The sequence below is a fragment of the Thalia democratica genome, chromosome 6, assembly GCF_965202585.1.
Source record: "Thalia democratica chromosome 6, ktThaDemo2.hap1.1, whole genome shotgun sequence".
NCBI classification, from domain to species: Eukaryota; Metazoa; Chordata; class Thaliacea; order Salpida; family Salpidae; genus Thalia; species Thalia democratica.
The window spans coordinates 26,221,150-26,239,998 of NC_139170.1; the positions used below are offsets into that span (position 1 = coordinate 26,221,150).

Consider the following 18,849-nt stretch of genomic DNA (forward strand, 5'->3'; position numbering starts at 1 on the left):
AGTAAATAAAAAATTGATATGTGTTTAATTGTAAATTTTGCCTATGTTGGTTATCTACTGGTTAATGCAGATTTAAAAGAGAAATCAATCCAGTGAAGATTACATTTATACAGATTATTAGTTTAATCAGCTATTGGTTTTAACGCTAAAGCTAGTAATAAATATGTTGTATGTATTAGTTAAAACAGTTCAGAGCAGACATGGTAACAAGCGTCGCAAATTAAATATATAACTATCAAAAATACCCGACAGTAGGATTTTTTAATCTCAAATGTAAACAAACTTAAAATATTTATACATAATAGTTAGTTTATATTCTTAAGATAGGTTTTCTCATTCTGAGGATATATTAATTTAAACTAAAATCTTTTTATTTTCATTATTTAAATCTTTAATTTATTTTGTAGCCTAAAATTAAAACTATATAGATATTTCTTTAGAACAATACAGCCTATAGTTTACAAATTTTATTTGTGGACAAAGCATGCACAAAACAAAACTTATTTTTATAAACTGTGAATAAAAAACTAAAGTATACCTCTAAAAATGGTGTTTCTAACTTTTATTGATTAGATTTAAACACTTAAGTCTAATGTACCTTGAAGAACTTATGTATTTAACTTTATAAAAAATTTGTACAGAAAATAGTTAATAAATCAAAATGTTGAATAAAAAATTAAAATACAAATAAAAATTATTTATATTTAAAAGTTTTTTTATTCTGTTTTATTTTTTAAACTTCAAGCTAAAAATAATTTGAGAGAACTTTATTTTTGTTTAAAAAAAAAAAAATTAAGGTAGTAAGTAAAAATATTATTATAACCTGTTTTAGTTTTACAATCAAGGTGTTAAAATTGTTTTAGTACATTGTATATTGAAACTTAAATAATTTAACACTATAGTAAGTTTGTAATAACAAAAGTAATGAAGAATAACTTATGAAATTTTATCCAATGTAAAGTTTAAGAGAAGAAAATTAGCTATATTTTGTTACTTTAGCTTTCCAGTTACTATAGCAATTAAACAGCTGTAATTAGTGGTTTTCAAATTTGACCATGCCTGGTTCAGAGATGCAATTATATATGATATCAGGGTAAACAAAAGATTAAGATCAAACTTTTCGGAGTTGTGCGACAAATTGAAATAAAACAACGTAAATTTTCATACTAACATGTACGAATTATTTAACTTATGGTTAACTAAAGTAATACTTGTAGTTTTTAACTCTGATACTGATACATTTAAGTTATTTTACAAAAATCTAGATAGAAGTTTTAAAAACTGTCCAAGGTACTATACAGTAATTGAGCTTAGAACTGGATTAGAATAATTGTAAAAATTTAACAACTTAAATAGTGTTAATAATGATCATTAATAATATTATTAAAGTCTGCAGAGCAGAAGCCTGGACTCTCGTATGCCGTGAGACAAAGCTCAAACTTAACAAAAGGTTAGATCACACCAATTCGTTCATTTTTTGAATTTTATATTCAAACTGTTTCAATATTAACCTTCAACTTATTGTATAAACCGAAACTTGAAAAAAATTTACATAATTTTATTGTTTTATTAATATTACCATAAGGGTTGATAATACCATTCAATCATCAGACCATAAGGCCTCGGTAACCCGAGACCGGTTTCGTCTTAAGTAGGACTCCTCAGTCAGGCTCAACAGAAGAACTTGCAATCCTCAATTTACAAACAGTTTATACATGCAAGCAGGAAGCAACCATTTGCTGGTAATTATGAGTGACGTCAGCATTGTCTTTTGCCGCGCAACGTTCAATACATTGTCCACTAGGCAAGACACCTAGTACACTCATATTAGATACGATCAACAAAAACATCGGCGAAAGTCTGCAGAGCAGAAGTCTATCGAGGGCTTGTGGTCTGATGATTGAATGGTGTTATCAACCCTTATGGTAATATTATTAAAACTATAAAATTATGTAAATTTTTTTCAAGTTTCGGTTTATACAATAAGTTGAAGGTTATATTGAAACAGTTTGAATATATAATTCAAAAAACTTACAATACTACACACGAACATTTTTAAGTGGTACAAATATTTAAGCTTTTATGCGTTTTGAAAAATTTCATTGATTTTATAAATTTTTGAATTTAGTTCAATAATATGACATAATAATACTACCAAAGCTTACATTCAAACTTTGTTTAAAACTACTTTAATTATTCAGAACCTTTGTGTTTTAAGTAAGTCAGTTAAAAAATTGTTTTTTACAATGTTATTTAAAATATGACTTTAAGCTTACTGTTTAAATATTTAATTTTTTTGATAGTTAATTATAATTTAAGTTTTTTTTTGAAAATGAATATATAACAGTTCATTTATGTTATACATTAATTGTTACAGCAGTTATACTATTTTATGAAAAAATGATCCGGACATGTTTACAGAAAAATCTTGCCCAACATGTCCAGATAAGTGAATAGGCACTGTACTAAAAAAGTGTAATAAATTCTTAATAAATCTTGTTTTAAGTTTAAATAGTTTTAGTTGTCAAAAATTTTATTTACTAATAACCGATTAAGTCTAACTCAACTAAATTCAATGTTCTAATGATTTTGTAAAATTAAAAATTAAAATACAAAAACATATCAAGATATTAAACTATTTGAAATTAGATATTGTAAAATTTTATTTAAAGTAACAACTACAGTTTTAAAAAGTTGCAAACTGTTTTTGTAGCTTTCAGATTCTTCATTAGATGCTTGATTATTAAAAACTTCTTTAAAAACTGTAATTACATCACTTAAAACACACAAAAGAGCTATTAAGTCTATAACAATTTTTAAGCAATCATTTTTTAACGTATTACTATCAAAATTAGAATTGTCGTCGAGATATTTTTTGAAGTTTCTGATCAGAACTCTAATTAAAATAATGCGCTGTTCACAATCAGTATAATCGGAAACAGGAATGCTTACCGGATTAAGGTTTGTTACTAGTTTTTGATGCTTTTGTAACAAGACTGTTCTTAAGTCGACAACATTATGAAGCAACGCAAAAAATCCAAAAAAGTTCATTCCAGTATTTGCTTTCATAATTATCTAGAAATTTCATTATCTTTATTAAAAAATTTATTTATCTATTTTTTATCAAAGCTCATTTAAAATTAATAGGATATGAAAAAATTCTACTACTTAAAAAAGTAGTGCTGTTTAAAAAAAATTCAAAATATACCTTAAATAATAATATTCTCTAACTATATTTAAATTTAAGAAGTGTTTTATTCAAAATAGATTCAAACTGCTAATAGTGGAATCTACTATTATTAAAGTTCTAAAAACAAAATGCATGTAAGTAAAAAGTACCAGAAAAAGTTTACATGTTGGCCCTTAGCTATTTACAAATTTCCTCAAGGTTTTTTTTTAAGTTCTTCCAGATTTTTTAAAGTACAAGCGTTTTTTTATGATGTAAACTAAATTTAAGGTAAGAAACTGTATTTAATAATTTAGGGCTGGTAAGCTAACGCCCGCGGACAAACTAGGACCCTTATAGCCAAAATTTGCGGCCTGCGAGGTACTTTTCAGCTCAATATATATCTTTTTGACAACATTAATAAAAAAAAGTTTTCGTCGTAAAGAAGTACAACTAAGCCTTTAATTTCATAATGCTCTACTTTTGCTTATTTTATCATATTTTTTGTTTAAAGTAGTGTTTGTATGTTGAATACTACAAATGTTTTGATATACTGCGGCCTGGGACAACAATTTTTATACATTTGGCCCGCAAGCAATTTTTAGCCGCGACTTATAAAAGGCTGCCGACCTCTGGTGTCAAGTAACTAAAATGATAATGTAATACCATTTTTAAATACCGTTCTAATAAATTTAACTCTGAGTAGTATATATTTTTTGTTGCAAATAATAGTTATTTCTTACCTAATCTAAATTTCATCGTTTGAAATATAAATTTGTTAAAAATATCAGGATCTTTTAATGAGTTTTGCTGAAAAATGTTTGTTTGCCTATACTTGTCTAGGTAAAACTGCCACCAAGATAATCATTTTTTATTAAAATAGAAAATTTATAACAAATATAACTCGTTTTATTACAACTTTCAACCTGGCAGTGTTCGACCCACTCATCAAAGCTCATAGTTGCTTTGCAGTCAGAAATTTCATTTTCTACGTCACAGTGTTCTTTTTTTAAAAACTTCCAAACTTTTCCAATGTTGAATGCGTTTAGCCAATTATGATTAATGGATATAGTGTCTTCCTAACAAAAGTGTTATGATTTAGTTTAACTTTACAGTAAAGAACTGTATTCAACAAATTTATTAAGAAATAAATATTTTTTAACTGTAAAAGAAGTGTTTATACTGTTTAAAATTGATAAATTAGCCTGAATTTTATATAAGTTTTAAACTTTTTTCGTTTAGTCAAAAAGAGTTTTGTATGTTTAAAAAAATTTAATGTTTGTTTGTTTCTAAGAACTCTTATTATCGGTTTAAACAAATTAACCTGAGATAAAAAAAAAATTATTAAAAATAAGACTAATCTGAGTAACCACCAGTTTAATAATAAAACTAAAAAAACAATTATTAACTTATACCAGAATTAATTTAAACCTTCTTTTACATATACTAATTATCCCTCTAACTATTTATTTTGTACAAAAATATGTACATTAATGATGGCATAAGTTTATATTTCTGAAAATAGTTTTTTAGTATAATTTACTTTTGCGATAAAGTTTGAATAATTTGTAGAAACTTTGAAAATTTTTAGAGTATAATAATACTAATGATTACAATTGTACAGCGTATAGAAATAATGTTTCAAAGTCATTACTCATGCAGGATTGCTGTATTCACAAACGTTTTTGATAACTGTACTTTGAAGTTAATTTTGTTATAAATTAGAAATATTAAATATTTCGACTTAAAAATGTTCTATTATAATAGTAGTATGAAACCCTATAAACTTGATAAGTTAAGTATAGATTAAGTTAAAAATCTAGTTTAAGTTATAAAATTTGAAATTTTGGTATATCACTAAAGCTGGGAACGATTCAGAAAGCACGGGCGTCACTTTAGCACATTGTGACACTTTAGCACAGGTTGGCATTTTAGCACGGAGTGACATTTATGCACGGATTGACATTTATGCACGGAGTGACACTTTAGCACGGAGTGACATTTATGCACGGAGTGACACTTTAGCACGGAGTGACATTTATGTTTGGATTGACACTTTAGTACGGAGTGACACTGTCTTTTTAGCATGGACTGAAACTCTTTTGTTTGGGTAGCTGTCTAATTTGTACGAGCGTACAAATTGCACGAAGATATTTTTGCACGAGCAGAAAATTTTGCACGGGTTTTTTTTTTTTCTGTATCAATAGTTTTTTTAATTTCGTTTTATTACTATCACTGTTACCCCTAACACTTACCCTCGGTCGGTAAGTTGATAATTAATTTTTATTTTTTTATTTATTTTAAATTTTAATCAATTTTTTTTTCATTTTTATTAGTTGTTTTATTTATTTTTACTATCCTTGTTACCCCTAACCGTTACCCTCGGTCATTAACTTTTTTTTTTAAACAAAGCAAACCTTAACTTTTAAATAATAATACAAAACTGATTTTATAAATTCTATTAACTCATTTTACCAAAACATTTTAACGACGGTATTTTAAAACTTTTACATTTTCAACACAAAACTGTTTGTATAAATCTGGCAAAATATACGAGTTCCAGGTTTTTTATAACTTTTTTAATTACTAGCTTAAATTAATATTAGTAAGGTTAAATTTGAAACGCAAATAAAAAAAAGTTAAATATAATATGTAATAATAAATACTGATAAATAAACTGCCTTTGTTTTTTTAAAGGTCCGATAACTTAATAGTTTATTAAAAATTTACTTAATTCGTTTTTAAAATACATATAGGTTTGAATATCGCAATACAAAAATATCTTAGTTTTCTTATTTTTACATCTATATGTGTCGCAATTTTTTATTTTGATGTATGTGTTATAAGATTCATATATAGACTACTACAAAGGTAAATAAACTTAATTCAAAATTTATTCTATCTTTTATTGTTATAAAATTTTCAGAAATAGCATAATTTATAGTTTTACCAGTAAAACTTTTATTTGACTATTTTAAGACAAAAGTTCTAAGACTAATATTTGCATTTTTTAGTTTTTAAAGCTTAATAAATATAAAAAAGTTGAACATCATTTAGATGTAGTCTAAAAAATCTAATAACATAAAATTACCAACTTTCAAAATATTTTATGACTAAAGAAGTCTGCTAATCACAAAAATATAAATAAACCAACCTTATTTTTATCAGTCTACTAAATTAAAAATTATTTAAAGACAAAACTATAAAAAGGAAATTTTAGACAAGTCTGACTGTGAACTGAAAAAAAAGAATAAGAAATTACTTTAACTATTTTGATAAATGCTATAATTTTATTTGTTTTGTACAAATTATGTTCTTGCTGAAGCTACATCACATGTCCTATTTATTTTTCAGAATTACAGAAATAAACTGCAATAATTTTTTTTTTTATTAAACTTAGATCTTTTGGACTTACAGTTTTTATAATAATAAAGTGTTTTAGTTTATAATAACACTTTAGAACAAGTGGGAACGAACATACATTACAATGTTTCAAATGTTCAAAAGCATCATTCACGGTATTCAACCACCGACCGTTACCTGCGACTGAGCTCACATTAATAAATGCCGTAAAATTAAATAGTATTAACTACAAAGTTTATCGTAAGAAATTTAGCTATATGTAATCTTTTATACTTCAGAACGAGCTCCCAAGCTGTAGTGTTAGACTGTTAGAGGGTGCCTCTTTCAACTGGGTCAACATATTCTAAGAAAATTACAAAGGTCCGGTCTACAATCAAGGTTACTATTTACTTAATTATCAATACATAAACTATTTTGTTTCTAACATATTATTGTTAAAACACTACAGTTTTCATTTTGATACAATTGATTCAATTCATATAAATAAGATAGTTTATTAGTCAATCTACTAATAAATATTAACATAAAACATAAACGTATATATTGAGCTAAAATTGTTTGAATTGTTTCGTCATTAAGTTTATAATTTAAAAGTAGACACACTAAGTTTTCATTTCTAAAATTTATATCCTTCATGTTCTAAACGTATTTTAAATAATTAGTTTTAAAATTGTATTTGCTGTCATTAAAGGTATATTTATGCCATTTACTTATATTAATCATACTTATAACTAGTTTATATTTTTTCAGGTTTTAAACATATTCTAACATTGCTAGAGATTTAAAAATTAATCTGTCATTGGCATTTCTACCAACAGAGAAGGTTATCGACTGATTTGAAACTCTAATTGCCAACGTTTCACGTTGATTCTGGATTGGTTCCGCTACTATTATGTTGAAGGTTAAGAAAATTTTAGTTTTTGATTAATGTTTTGTACACTTTAACGTATTGCTCAAATAATTTTGTTTTTAATATGTCTAAATAAAACTATAGTTAAGTATATTTATTTATAATTTTAGTGTTATATTTGGAAATTAAATAAAAAATTCATATAGTGAAAAATAATAGATTTCATTATTTTCGAAAGGAATTTAAAAAAAACAGCAAACTTATAGGTGCTAGAAGCCAGCCTTTATTTCCTATCTCTTTATAGAATCAATACCACAGAGTCCTTACGCGAAGTGATAGGACAAATAACATCACAAAAAGAGCTCACTGAGCATTATTCTCCGTACTTAACTGAAGCCACCCTAATCTTTGGAGTTTCGTTGATATATTTAAATCGAACCTAAGTTCTGGAGATTTGGGTGTTGTACACCTTTTGGCAGGGATACAACCAGATCCTAAAAGAATAAGATTCCGGAATGCGGACGAGCGGCTGTTTCATCTTGTTTCGAATTTTAATGAAAATGATAACTTACTGGAGTTCCTACGCGGGGTACAGTACAATTTTAGTATAGATTAAATATAGTTTTGTAAATTTTGTTTATGTTCGTTCTTGTAATAAAGTTTAAACTAGTGTTTTACATAAACAAAGTATTTATTCCAACCTTGTCAGCCATGCAAAATATTAGTATTTTGTTATGAGAATTAAAACTGTATAAAGTTTAAGAACATTTAATTAAGTATTTAATAGTTCAATTAACATTTACCTTACCAACTTCTTGTTTTCTACTACTAATTTTTATTTTTAAGTATAGTTCTTCTCAAAAAATAAAGCCTACTACAGATGTATTCAAACTTATTACTACCTTCGAATGATTGCTCTAAGTATAATTCTTAATTTAATTAAAAAGGCTGCCAAGCTTTGTCTTACAATTTACTCCTTGCTTAACAATAATTTTAAATAAAACTAACTTTGGTAGATATACTTTCCTTTAAATTAACACTTTAAAGTGTCTAAAATGCGTAATCAACAGGATGCTGACTATATAAAGATAAATTTTTAAATTTCTATTAAACATATTCTTAATTAGTATTTAAGTTATTTAGTCATAAGCTTCAATTGTGCTACAGTGTCATTCCATGCTAAAGTGACACCGTGCGAAAGTCTAACCCCGTGCTAAAGAACAACTCCGTACTGTAAAAGTTACTCTGTCCTTTAGTGTCTCTCCGTGCTTAACTTACGCTGTGCTTTTCTAACACCTACCCCTAAAACTAGGTTGATTTACTTACGTTTTAACAAATATTTCATACTAATCTTAGCGTTAAATAGTTTTAAATTTTGAAAAACAATTGTTTATAAACAACAAAACCTACTAAATTATGCACTTGATGATACCATCCGGTTGGTACAAATATAACTTGCCCACTCTCTTGAATTATTTCTATTATTTTTTCTTTATTTTCTTCCAGTTTACTTCTGATATCAAACATAAAATTTCCATACTTATCTTTGAACTCATCCTATCAAAAAATCATGCGGCATAAATAAATACATGCTTAATTTTTTTTTTTTTTTAAGTAAACCGTTTGTATTTTAAAAGATTAACACTCTTCATAATATTTTTTTTGTCTGAATAAACTAGGTTACTTAACAATAAAAAAAATACTTTAAAAACATAGAACATTTAAAAAGTTTTTGTTAACTAAGTTTAAACAGCTTTTGTTAAAATAATGAATAAGTAAACAAAAATAAGCAACAATTTGAACATCTTTTATCAAAAATTAAGAATATTATTTTGGTATACAAGTAACACTTAAATTTTTTAAAGTATTGTACAACTTAAATTATAAAACAAATCAATAAAGTCCTTTTTATAATACATTATAAACTGCTATTCTTAAAATATTGTCATAATTTCAAAATGTATTGATATTTTTACTGAAAGTTTTTAAATTTAGTAACAAAACTAATAATGAAAAGCTAAACCATGTATATCTAAAACCTATACTATACAAGTATTTCTTTTAAACACTTTATTTTTTAAGCATTGTGCAGAAATTGTTAAGAACAAAAATACAAATTCTTAGAGTATTTATGTAAAGAATATTTTAGATTTCAAGAAAAAAATTCCACCTTAAAACTTTTGATAGTATGCACAGTTAACAAGTTAAGTATAAATTAGAAGTTATACAATTTAGTTTAATTTATAAGCTGGCACCTTAATTCTTACAGTATCAAAGTAACAATCTAAACTACAGTTTTTATTTAACATAAAATGTTATAAAGTTTATTTTAATCTTTTGTCATAATATTAACCATACAACTACAAAACTCATTACCTCGAATCCTGGTTTTACGAAAATCCACCGCTTTTTACCTGATATATTAGCAGACCAACTGTAAGATTTGTACACATCACAATGAAAAGGAGTCCTATTAGAATTAATAAAAAAGAAAATCAAGAGGAGAACAAAGAATTTAAAAAAATATGTTTTTTCTTTTATAGACAACATTTTCACATTACTAATTGTTTAACAAAATAAACTTTGTAGTAGGGGTTTTAGGGTGACTTTTGTGTGGTTAATGTCTTCCATCTTTTTTAATTCCTCATAGATCTTTTGATCTTATTCCAGGTTTTAAAGACTACAAGCTTTCTTATACCTTATTATGAGAAAATTAAACTATAGATATAAACTGTGTTTTTAATTTAAAACTGATACTTTTTGAAGCTAGGAAATAGTCTGAGTGACCAAAAACTAGCCAGTTTGACTAAAAGTTAGCTTTAGTCAGCCTTCAGTTTAATCAGTAACCATAAAAGTTTTTTGCGCTTTAGGTGTACTTCTAAACCAGTTTGTATTGTAAACTGTGAACACTAAAACAAATGTGCAAACTACTGTGCACAGTTATGCAAAATATTTGTAAAAAGCAGAGCTACTACTAGTGCTGTTATTATTAGTTGATGCTACTCCAAGCGCAAAACAACTGAGTATGCCTGTGACATCTTTTATTGCCGTCTGTTAATTATGACTTTTGATACACTATGGCCTCCTACAGCATTATCTACCATGCTTAACAAAATAAAACATCTTTTTTACAATTTGCAGTAAAACTTAGTGCTATCAGTTTTGTCTTCCTTAATCAAGATTGACTTTTCAACCATATTTAAAAAATACATATATACTAATTTTAACTTTTCTTGTGTTATTTTATAGTATTACTTTAAATATTTTACTTGGTTGGACAACTAGGAAAATATATAAGTTTTTATTGCTGTAAAAAACTATTGTTTTTTTTATATTCTAAAAAAATTGCAAAATTTCCAGGTTTTTATTTTAAATACAATTTAAACTGTGCACTTCCTGTACCATAACTTAAATAAAAAAATTAGTACGCAGTAGCTTTTAAACTTGTAGTTATTTTATAAAAACTTTAATTTTTCTAGCTTAATGTCTTTATTTAAATTAAACATGTTTTAACTTTTCAAAAATGTAGAAGTAAAGTATAGTTCTAATCAGTTTATAATGAACTATTAATTACTTGGAAAGGCATACAACTACCAAGTAAAATAAAACTTCACTAAATTGTTTTCTAGCACATAAAAATGTAAGATATTGACATAACTTATGGTTTCTATTATTTGTAATTCTTATCAACTTATAAGTGTGCAACAAAAATAGTGTTATAGACATATATAAGAACAAAAGTTACATGAAATAATAAGAATGTACGGTACATTAAAAGATTATAAAAGAAAAGTACTTAAGTGTAACAACTATTTTGTTCTAATAAGCTCTTAGAAACTTTAAAAAAATAAAAGCTTTTAAAAATTTACTTATTCAATTAGAAAAACTTATATCTAAGTGTAAAAAAGAAAAAAAACTTAATTACAACTATTTAGGATGTACAAAGTTCTAAACACTAAAATCAATAGTTTTCATAAAGTTATATATATAAAGAATAAAATTCTGACAACAAATAAGCTAGCTGCTGTAAAATACAGTTTAAGTTACGGCTTATAAATATGCTTGAAAAAAATAGTAAAGTTATGAAGTTAAAATTTACTACAGCTACCTCCATACCGCACTAAATTTGCAAACTGTAATTAACTAATGGATGTTTTATTAACATATGTAAACTATAAAAGCATAATCAAATTTTTTTATAATTCTTACCATGTATTTTTTACTCCAATGTACACAAACTTAAAGTCATCATCGAAACCAGGCATCTTTTCATCGTACATTTCATTCAACCAATCAGATGAAAAGTAAATTGGTATTTTGTATACTGACTGGTTAGGAAAATTTCTGATAAAAAGTTATATTTAGGAATGTTTTCAGGATATTAAAATATTTTGACCATGATTAATTTTTAAAGCATTACACATGTAACATATTTTATATAACTTTATGTTAAAATAAATAAGTTTTAGTTACATTATAATGAATCAAAAGTCACACATTAAACAAAACTATGTTATTAACTTATTAATCTGAAACTAAACCTTTTAAATCAAAAATTTATCAGAAATACTAGTGATCGTTTTTAAGTAATTAAATGAAAAAATAAACCACTTGATCAAATTAAGAGTATTTAGAAAGATTATGAAATTTACATAAAATTTGTTTTATTATAAATTCCAGTAGCTTTAAAGGTGTTTGTTAACTTTCAACTATTTTTCATAAAAATAAATATTTACATACATATTTGAAATAAACTATCATTATATATAAATTTAGTAATTAAATTTTTTTTTAAATAGATTTTTAAATATATATTTTATGAAAATAAGGATCTTCTGTGTTTTTTAAAAGTTTCAATGTATACAGAATAAAAATTATTTTTGTTCCTAAAGAGTGCTGCGAATAAAAAATGTAAATTGTTATACATTTTTAGTCAATTTATTCTTTAAGTTTTAATTAGTAAACAAAGTTTTGCTTAATGAGCTCATTTATGCTTAAACTAAATTCTGGAAATTTAAAACTCATGTAAAATACTGGTATGTAAACAAAAATAAAAATTAAACAAAAACAAATCTTTACCTTAAAAACTAAAAAATTAAAATATTATCTTAAGAACAAATATTGACTAATTTAGTAATGAGTGGTAAAGTTGTAACTTTTAGAAAAAATAGTGGTAAAAGATTAGCTAATTCTTGATAAACATGCATGTGAGAGGTTTAGACACTCATTTTAAATTGCATATTTTAGGAATATGTTATCAAACCGCTTAATATACTTATTTGAAATAAGGATAATTTTTAGCAAGAATATTTTATTCTTATTATTTTTTTACTTTACTTAATTATTTAATAGAGTTTCAATCATACAAAAAAATAGCTTAAGCATTAAATTTACTTAGAAAAATATCAAACAATGATGCACTAAAATTAAATGTTGTAAATTAACTATAAAATAAATGTTGTATTTAAATACTTTATAAAAATCAATTATAAAACAAATGTAAAAAATAACCTCTTTTTTGATTATTTTTTAGTATATTTTATATTTTTAAGTGTAGGTTAGGGTGCTTATAAAAATAGTGACCTTTGAGTTTTCAGCTGCAAATCAATTAAAATTCAGAAAATATTTCAAAAATATTATATTAAAATTTAAGATGATTTGAAGATGCATAGAAAGAGGCGAACTACTTTTTTCTGAAAACGACTCACTTGTAAATTGTAAGGGACCTTGGAAATTTGACCTTCAAGTTGCAATGTAAAAATTATCCTGAAAAAACTTTCTACGCTTAAGACGACTTGAAAAAAGTTTCATGCTGGCTTTTTTTGATTTTCTTTAGTTATTTATCACTTTTCGTTAATTCTATTTCTATTGTATAAATCTAGAAGTGCCTCCATAAAACTTTCTTAAAAGATGTAGAATGTATTTTGATATTATTGCTAGATGTAGAATAGTTTCTAACCAAAAACTTGAAGGTGAAATTTTTTAAGATGGTAAGTCCATATAGGTCCAATACAATTTACAAAGTGGTTATTTCAAAAAAAAAATTAAGATTTTGCCTCTAACTTTGCTCCTTTAAATCATCTTAAACCTTTCACAACATGTTTTTGTGATATTTCGTAGATGTAAATTGATCTGCAGCTAAAAATTTAAATTTTGCCATTTTTATAAGCACCCTAGAGTAGGTTATATTAAATTTTTCACCAACTGTTTACTTCTAGCCACAAACATTTAACTCACGTTTTATTTTTTAGGTTCTACTGAACAAGAATAAAGGAAGAGTAAAATTAAATGTGTTATAAAAATTTTCTATTTATTTATATCTTATGCTGTTGTATTTATTTACATACTTGAAACTTTCAAGTATTTTATGAAATTTTAAAACGTAAACTTAGATTATTAGACTTTTTATGGAGAATTCTTTTGAAATAAAGACATGAACAATTTAAGAATGCAATAAGTTAAAATAGTAAATACATTATTGCACGTAAAATGTCTAACTTATATTTTTTATATGAACTTATCTAGGATACAAATTGTAAAAACTCTCAAAAATAAATAGTTTTATAAAATAATAAAAGTTTACTAATTTTCTAAACTAGTTATAAAAAATTTACAAGCCTTATTTACAATTTTAATCAATAATCTAAATTAAAAACTTTAAAATAAAATTAAAAAACTTAGTAATAATTGTATCATTTTTCTAAAAATTTACATTTAAAGTTGAATTTAATAAAATTTAAATTTCAAAACTAAATACATTCATTTAAAACCACAAAAATTTAGGTTTTTAAACATTGCATAATTACTTTAAATAAAATTATAAGAGATATTTAATTTTTAGTTCTACTAATAAGCAGTTGAAAAAAACAAAATAATCAAAGTATCTAAATTATAGGCAAAATAATACTTTATTCTGATTTTAGTTTGAAGGGGATGCATTTTATAAGTTAATTAAAAAAAATTTTGTTTTTTTTATAAAAAATAAATAAAGTTCAAGTATTTCATTAAGTATATACTATTCTACTACTAAAACCTTAGGATTTTCAATAAACATAAGAAAAATAATGTACCTTAACAAGCTTATACAAGTTAATCAACACTTTTAGAATATCAGAAGTATTTACAATGACAAGTACTTACATATCAATAAAAAACAAAAGTATATACCCATTTACAAAATTTTTTTTTGCATTAAAAAAAAGATTTAGTGATAAAACCTACTTGAAAAAATGCCAATCTTTTAAATATAGCAGCTTAAAACTTTCATTCATCATTTCTACATTGTGATTGTCCCAATATGACTTATAACCTTTCAAAGTCCATTCTAAACGTTCTACACATTCTTGGTTACCACTGTTATTAGAAAAAGTAGAAGCTAAAGTGTAGAAAATAAAACAAAGCTGCTTAGCATATATATGATAATTATGTGTGTCTAAAAATTATAATGATTTTGAATAAAATTAGGTTTTAAGAAGAAACTCAAATAAATTTTTCTCAATATATTTGATAAAAGTAAAAAAAATACTAGTTTTATTGAAAATAATAAATTTAATCAATTTTTAAGACCATATCAGGATTGGGGTCTATAGTTCACATAACATTGTATATTAAAAGTTAACTTGTTATTTACTGCTTAAGTTTTTAAGAGTACAAAAATATAATTTAAATTTTAGTATATATTTAGGTATATAAAAGCTATGATTAGACAGCAACGTTTTTTTGAAAAATTTCTAAAAATTTTAGATATAGTAATAAGTTAAGTAATATGCCTAAAACATGTAATTGCTGTAAATTAAACAAAGATAACTGCCCATTAAAAGATAATTGTTTAATTAAAAATGTAATTTATAAAGTTAAAATTGAAAGTAAGGGCCCAGATAAAATTTATATCGGAAGTACAGCAGGTAGTTTCAAGGATAGATATGCTAACCATAAACATACTTTAAAAAATATAAATAAAAAACAAAGCACGCGTTTATCGGATTAGGTCTGGAGCTTTTTTCACAGGTACGGTAAAAGGCTAAACATGGAGTGGAGTATTGTTTCAAAGATCAAACATGCATCCAACGGAGTAAGTAGAATTTGCCCAACTTGCAATACAGAAAGAGCAGTAATTGCAGCAGAAGATAAAGACCTACTTCTGAATAAGCGGCAAGATTTATCAAATATTTGTCCCCACAACCGACGATTCTACTTTAAATAACTCTGTCTACTTATGTATTAATTTATTTCACAACACTCACATTACAATTACATACACTTGCAAGCTTAATACTTCATGTTTTTAAGCTGTATAAATTATTGACCATTATGACGTAACATTTCTGCACAACTCAATTTAATTTTCATTTTTAAAAACTTGCCTATTCTTAGAGCTTTTTGAGGTTAGTGCCTACTTTTATTAAATTTGTATTTTTTGTAGACAATTTTATCATTTTATGTTTTTATCCCAAACTTTGTTTTTAAACCATAAAGTTCATTTATAGTTACTACCTACATAAACACTATACATAATTATACATGCTTTTTCTGCTTTTTTTCTAATGTGTGTTAATATTTTATAGACTCCGTAGATCTGTTCTTAAATTTATTTGAAAGCAGTGAAACGCCATTAGTTGAAATAAAGTTTTAGCACAAGAACATCTGTGGTAAAATAATCTATGTTTTTCTTTGACTTTCAAGTCTAAGAATTGTACAAATTTTGTATATATTCACAAATGTTTACACATTGGTTAAAATATACAACGATTAAAACTCCCTAAAAAGTCAGTACAGTGCTTATTCACTTATCCGGACTATCTGATCAGTTTCGGTTAGAAGAAATTTAAAAAATGTTTAGTATTAAAGCCTAAAAATTTTGTATAGTACAAATATTTAAGCTTTCATGATGTAAGAAATTATAAGTGATTTTATAAATTCTACAACTTTGTTCATTATTATGACATAATAATACTGCTAAAGATTATATTGTACCTTTGTTCAGAAATAGTTTAGTTACCATAAACCTTTATGTCTGTTATTTTTTGTTTATTTTTTCATATATTTAGAGAGATAGGTTTTCATTGTATTTTGCTTTTAAAAATAAATTTAATTCTTATTTTCTCTTTAACAAAACTTTTTTTTTAAATTAATACTTAAGGCAGGTGGAATTACAAATGATGAATTTTCCTTTCTTGACCCTCAATAAACGTATATTGTTGCAGAGGGTTAATAAGTCTCATGTTTTTCTACCTTAGAAAAAATAAATTGACTAACCTAAAATTTAGTTTTTATTGTTTGTCATTGTATTAAATATTACTCACAATTACTATGTATTTGTTTTTATCATAACACTTTTATTATGTATTGCATAATATGCAGCAGTTATTTTACTATTTGAAAAAAATGATTTTTTGTACTTATCCAGACATGTTTGTAGAAAAATTTTGCGTAACGTGTCCGGATAAGTGAATTAGCGCTGTACTAGTATTATCATTACTTATTTGTTGAACAAATTTACTTAAAAAATATATTAAATACAGTTAAAGTAGTAATAAGTCTTATTTATCTTGTGGAAATGAAATAAAGCTGAAAATAGATAAGTAACAACTAAGTTATAATAACTAAATTAAAAATTTTTAAGCTCTTATATGTAGGAGGTATAAAGAAAAAAGTATTTATTGTTTTTATGCTAAATTCTAATGGTTACAAATTAAAATTTACAAACTGATAAAAATAGTTCTTTAATGGTTAAATCAGTTTCACACTCTACCTTCTGCAACAGTAAATGATTTCATTGGCAAAAAGCGAATGTGTTACATGATTTGTAATTTCACCTACCACATTAATATTTAATTTCAATTAAGCAAAAATAAAGCTATCTTTTCAATAAGAAATAAAAACTAAAAAAGTTTTAGGAAACTAATTTGTAGAGTACTCACAAGACTAAAATTTCGTCAATTAAAACCAAAAAGTATGGGAAATTCATGAAGCTTAAATCTCTAAGCAAGTATTCACCAATCAAAAACAAAAAAAAAACTAAAACAACAGTTCAACAATGTAATCACTGCCACCAGAGTGAACCCACAAAAATTTGTTAAGAAAGCACAATTAACTGTTATTGTAATGAATACATTAACTTTTAAAGACTATCTTAATTAATAAAATTATATAACCAACTTAGTGTAATAACACTAATAAAAGTTGAAAAATTACTAAATAAAATTGAAGCTTTTATATATTATATAGTTGAACTATAATAGAATCTACGTCTAAAAATAGAAACTGTTTAAGTTCATTTCTGCAATAAAAAAAAGTTATGTAATAAACTATAAAACAATACAATTTTTCTTACTTTGTTTGCACTACTGGAACCAAAGACTCTTCTTTATCTTTGCAAATTGAGTCAAGGCTTAACTTTCCATTTTTATATTTTACCCACTCTTTAGTTGCTGGCCAAGAGTCAATTACCCCTTTAGAAAACAGGCATATATTGTTTTTCAAAAATCCTAAATCCACAAATGTTTCATACAAAGTTGAGTCATCAAAATAGATTATTTTGTTATGATAGAGTAAACTGTTTTTATTTTTATCACAAACTACAGTTGGTGGAAGAGTGTTTAGAAAGTTGTCTAAAATTAGCTGTGCAGTTTTAGTGTTTAACATGTTTTTTTTAAGGAAAGAAAAAGTCTGGCAATCAAAGCATTCACATGTTAGTTGAATTTTAAATTGTTTAACATTCACAACCAGCTAGAAATACGCAATAAACAGGAATTTTGTAAAGTCTTTAATAAATCTACAAAAAATTGCAATAGTTAATTCTGCCTTTTTGCCCACTTAATTGTAATAAAGCATTTTTAATTTATAACGTTTTATAAACATATTGTTCTTAACGATATCGTCGTTGAGTATAACAAGTTTTAGAATTGCTAGAATTTCACAAGTAAACATTTCTGAGTCATACTTGTGAAAGGGCATTGCTTTATTTACTTGAGGGAGGGTGAAACTATTAAATTTAAACAGACAAGAGTTTATAATATGACATATAACATAACAACTATTAGCATTTTGATTTTTGACAACTCTGTTCAGAATAAACATTTGTTTTTCTCAACTAAAAATTTGATGCTCTAGTACAGGGGTCGGCAAACTGCGGCCCGCGAAAGGTAAATCTGCAGCCTGCGAGTACGCTAATGTTTTGAATGGAATGCGGCCCGCGAAAGAAAATTTTGCGGCCCGCGAGCATATAAATGTGGCCCGCTGAGCAAAAATATATTTTAAGTCAAATTTGTCTGATAAATTTAGTTTTAAGTTCCTGTATAACATTTTAGAACAATTAAAAGACTTAATTGAATTAGCTTAAAAATGAGAAAAAGACAGATTAGCCTTCTACCAGGTTTTTTTTTCTCAATTTCATAATAACTTTCTTTTTAAAACAGCAAATTATTTTCTGAAAAAAGAGTGTATAAAGTGCTTTGAATTAGTAAGATAG

At 25.1% G+C, this 18,849-nt stretch overlaps 1 protein-coding gene across 1 annotated transcript; it reads right to left on the reverse strand.

Annotated features, from left to right (window-relative positions):
* Window positions 1–1,709: 1,709 nt before the first annotated feature.
* Window positions 1,710–17,799, reverse strand: LOC145838912 (2-oxoglutarate and iron-dependent oxygenase JMJD4-like). Its single transcript, XM_082946533.1, has 8 exons — window positions 17,713–17,799; window positions 14,601–14,732; window positions 11,589–11,723; window positions 9,756–9,849; window positions 8,790–8,936; window positions 4,093–4,245; window positions 2,703–3,075; window positions 1,710–1,813 (listed from the first exon to the last, which is right to left on the reverse strand). Exons 2-8 carry the CDS (start codon window positions 14,651–14,653, stop codon window positions 1,710–1,712), a joined length of 1,059 nt encoding a protein of 352 aa, XP_082802659.1. The 5' UTR covers window positions 14,654–14,732; window positions 17,713–17,799.
* Between the last annotated feature and the right edge of the window lie 1,050 nt (window positions 17,800–18,849).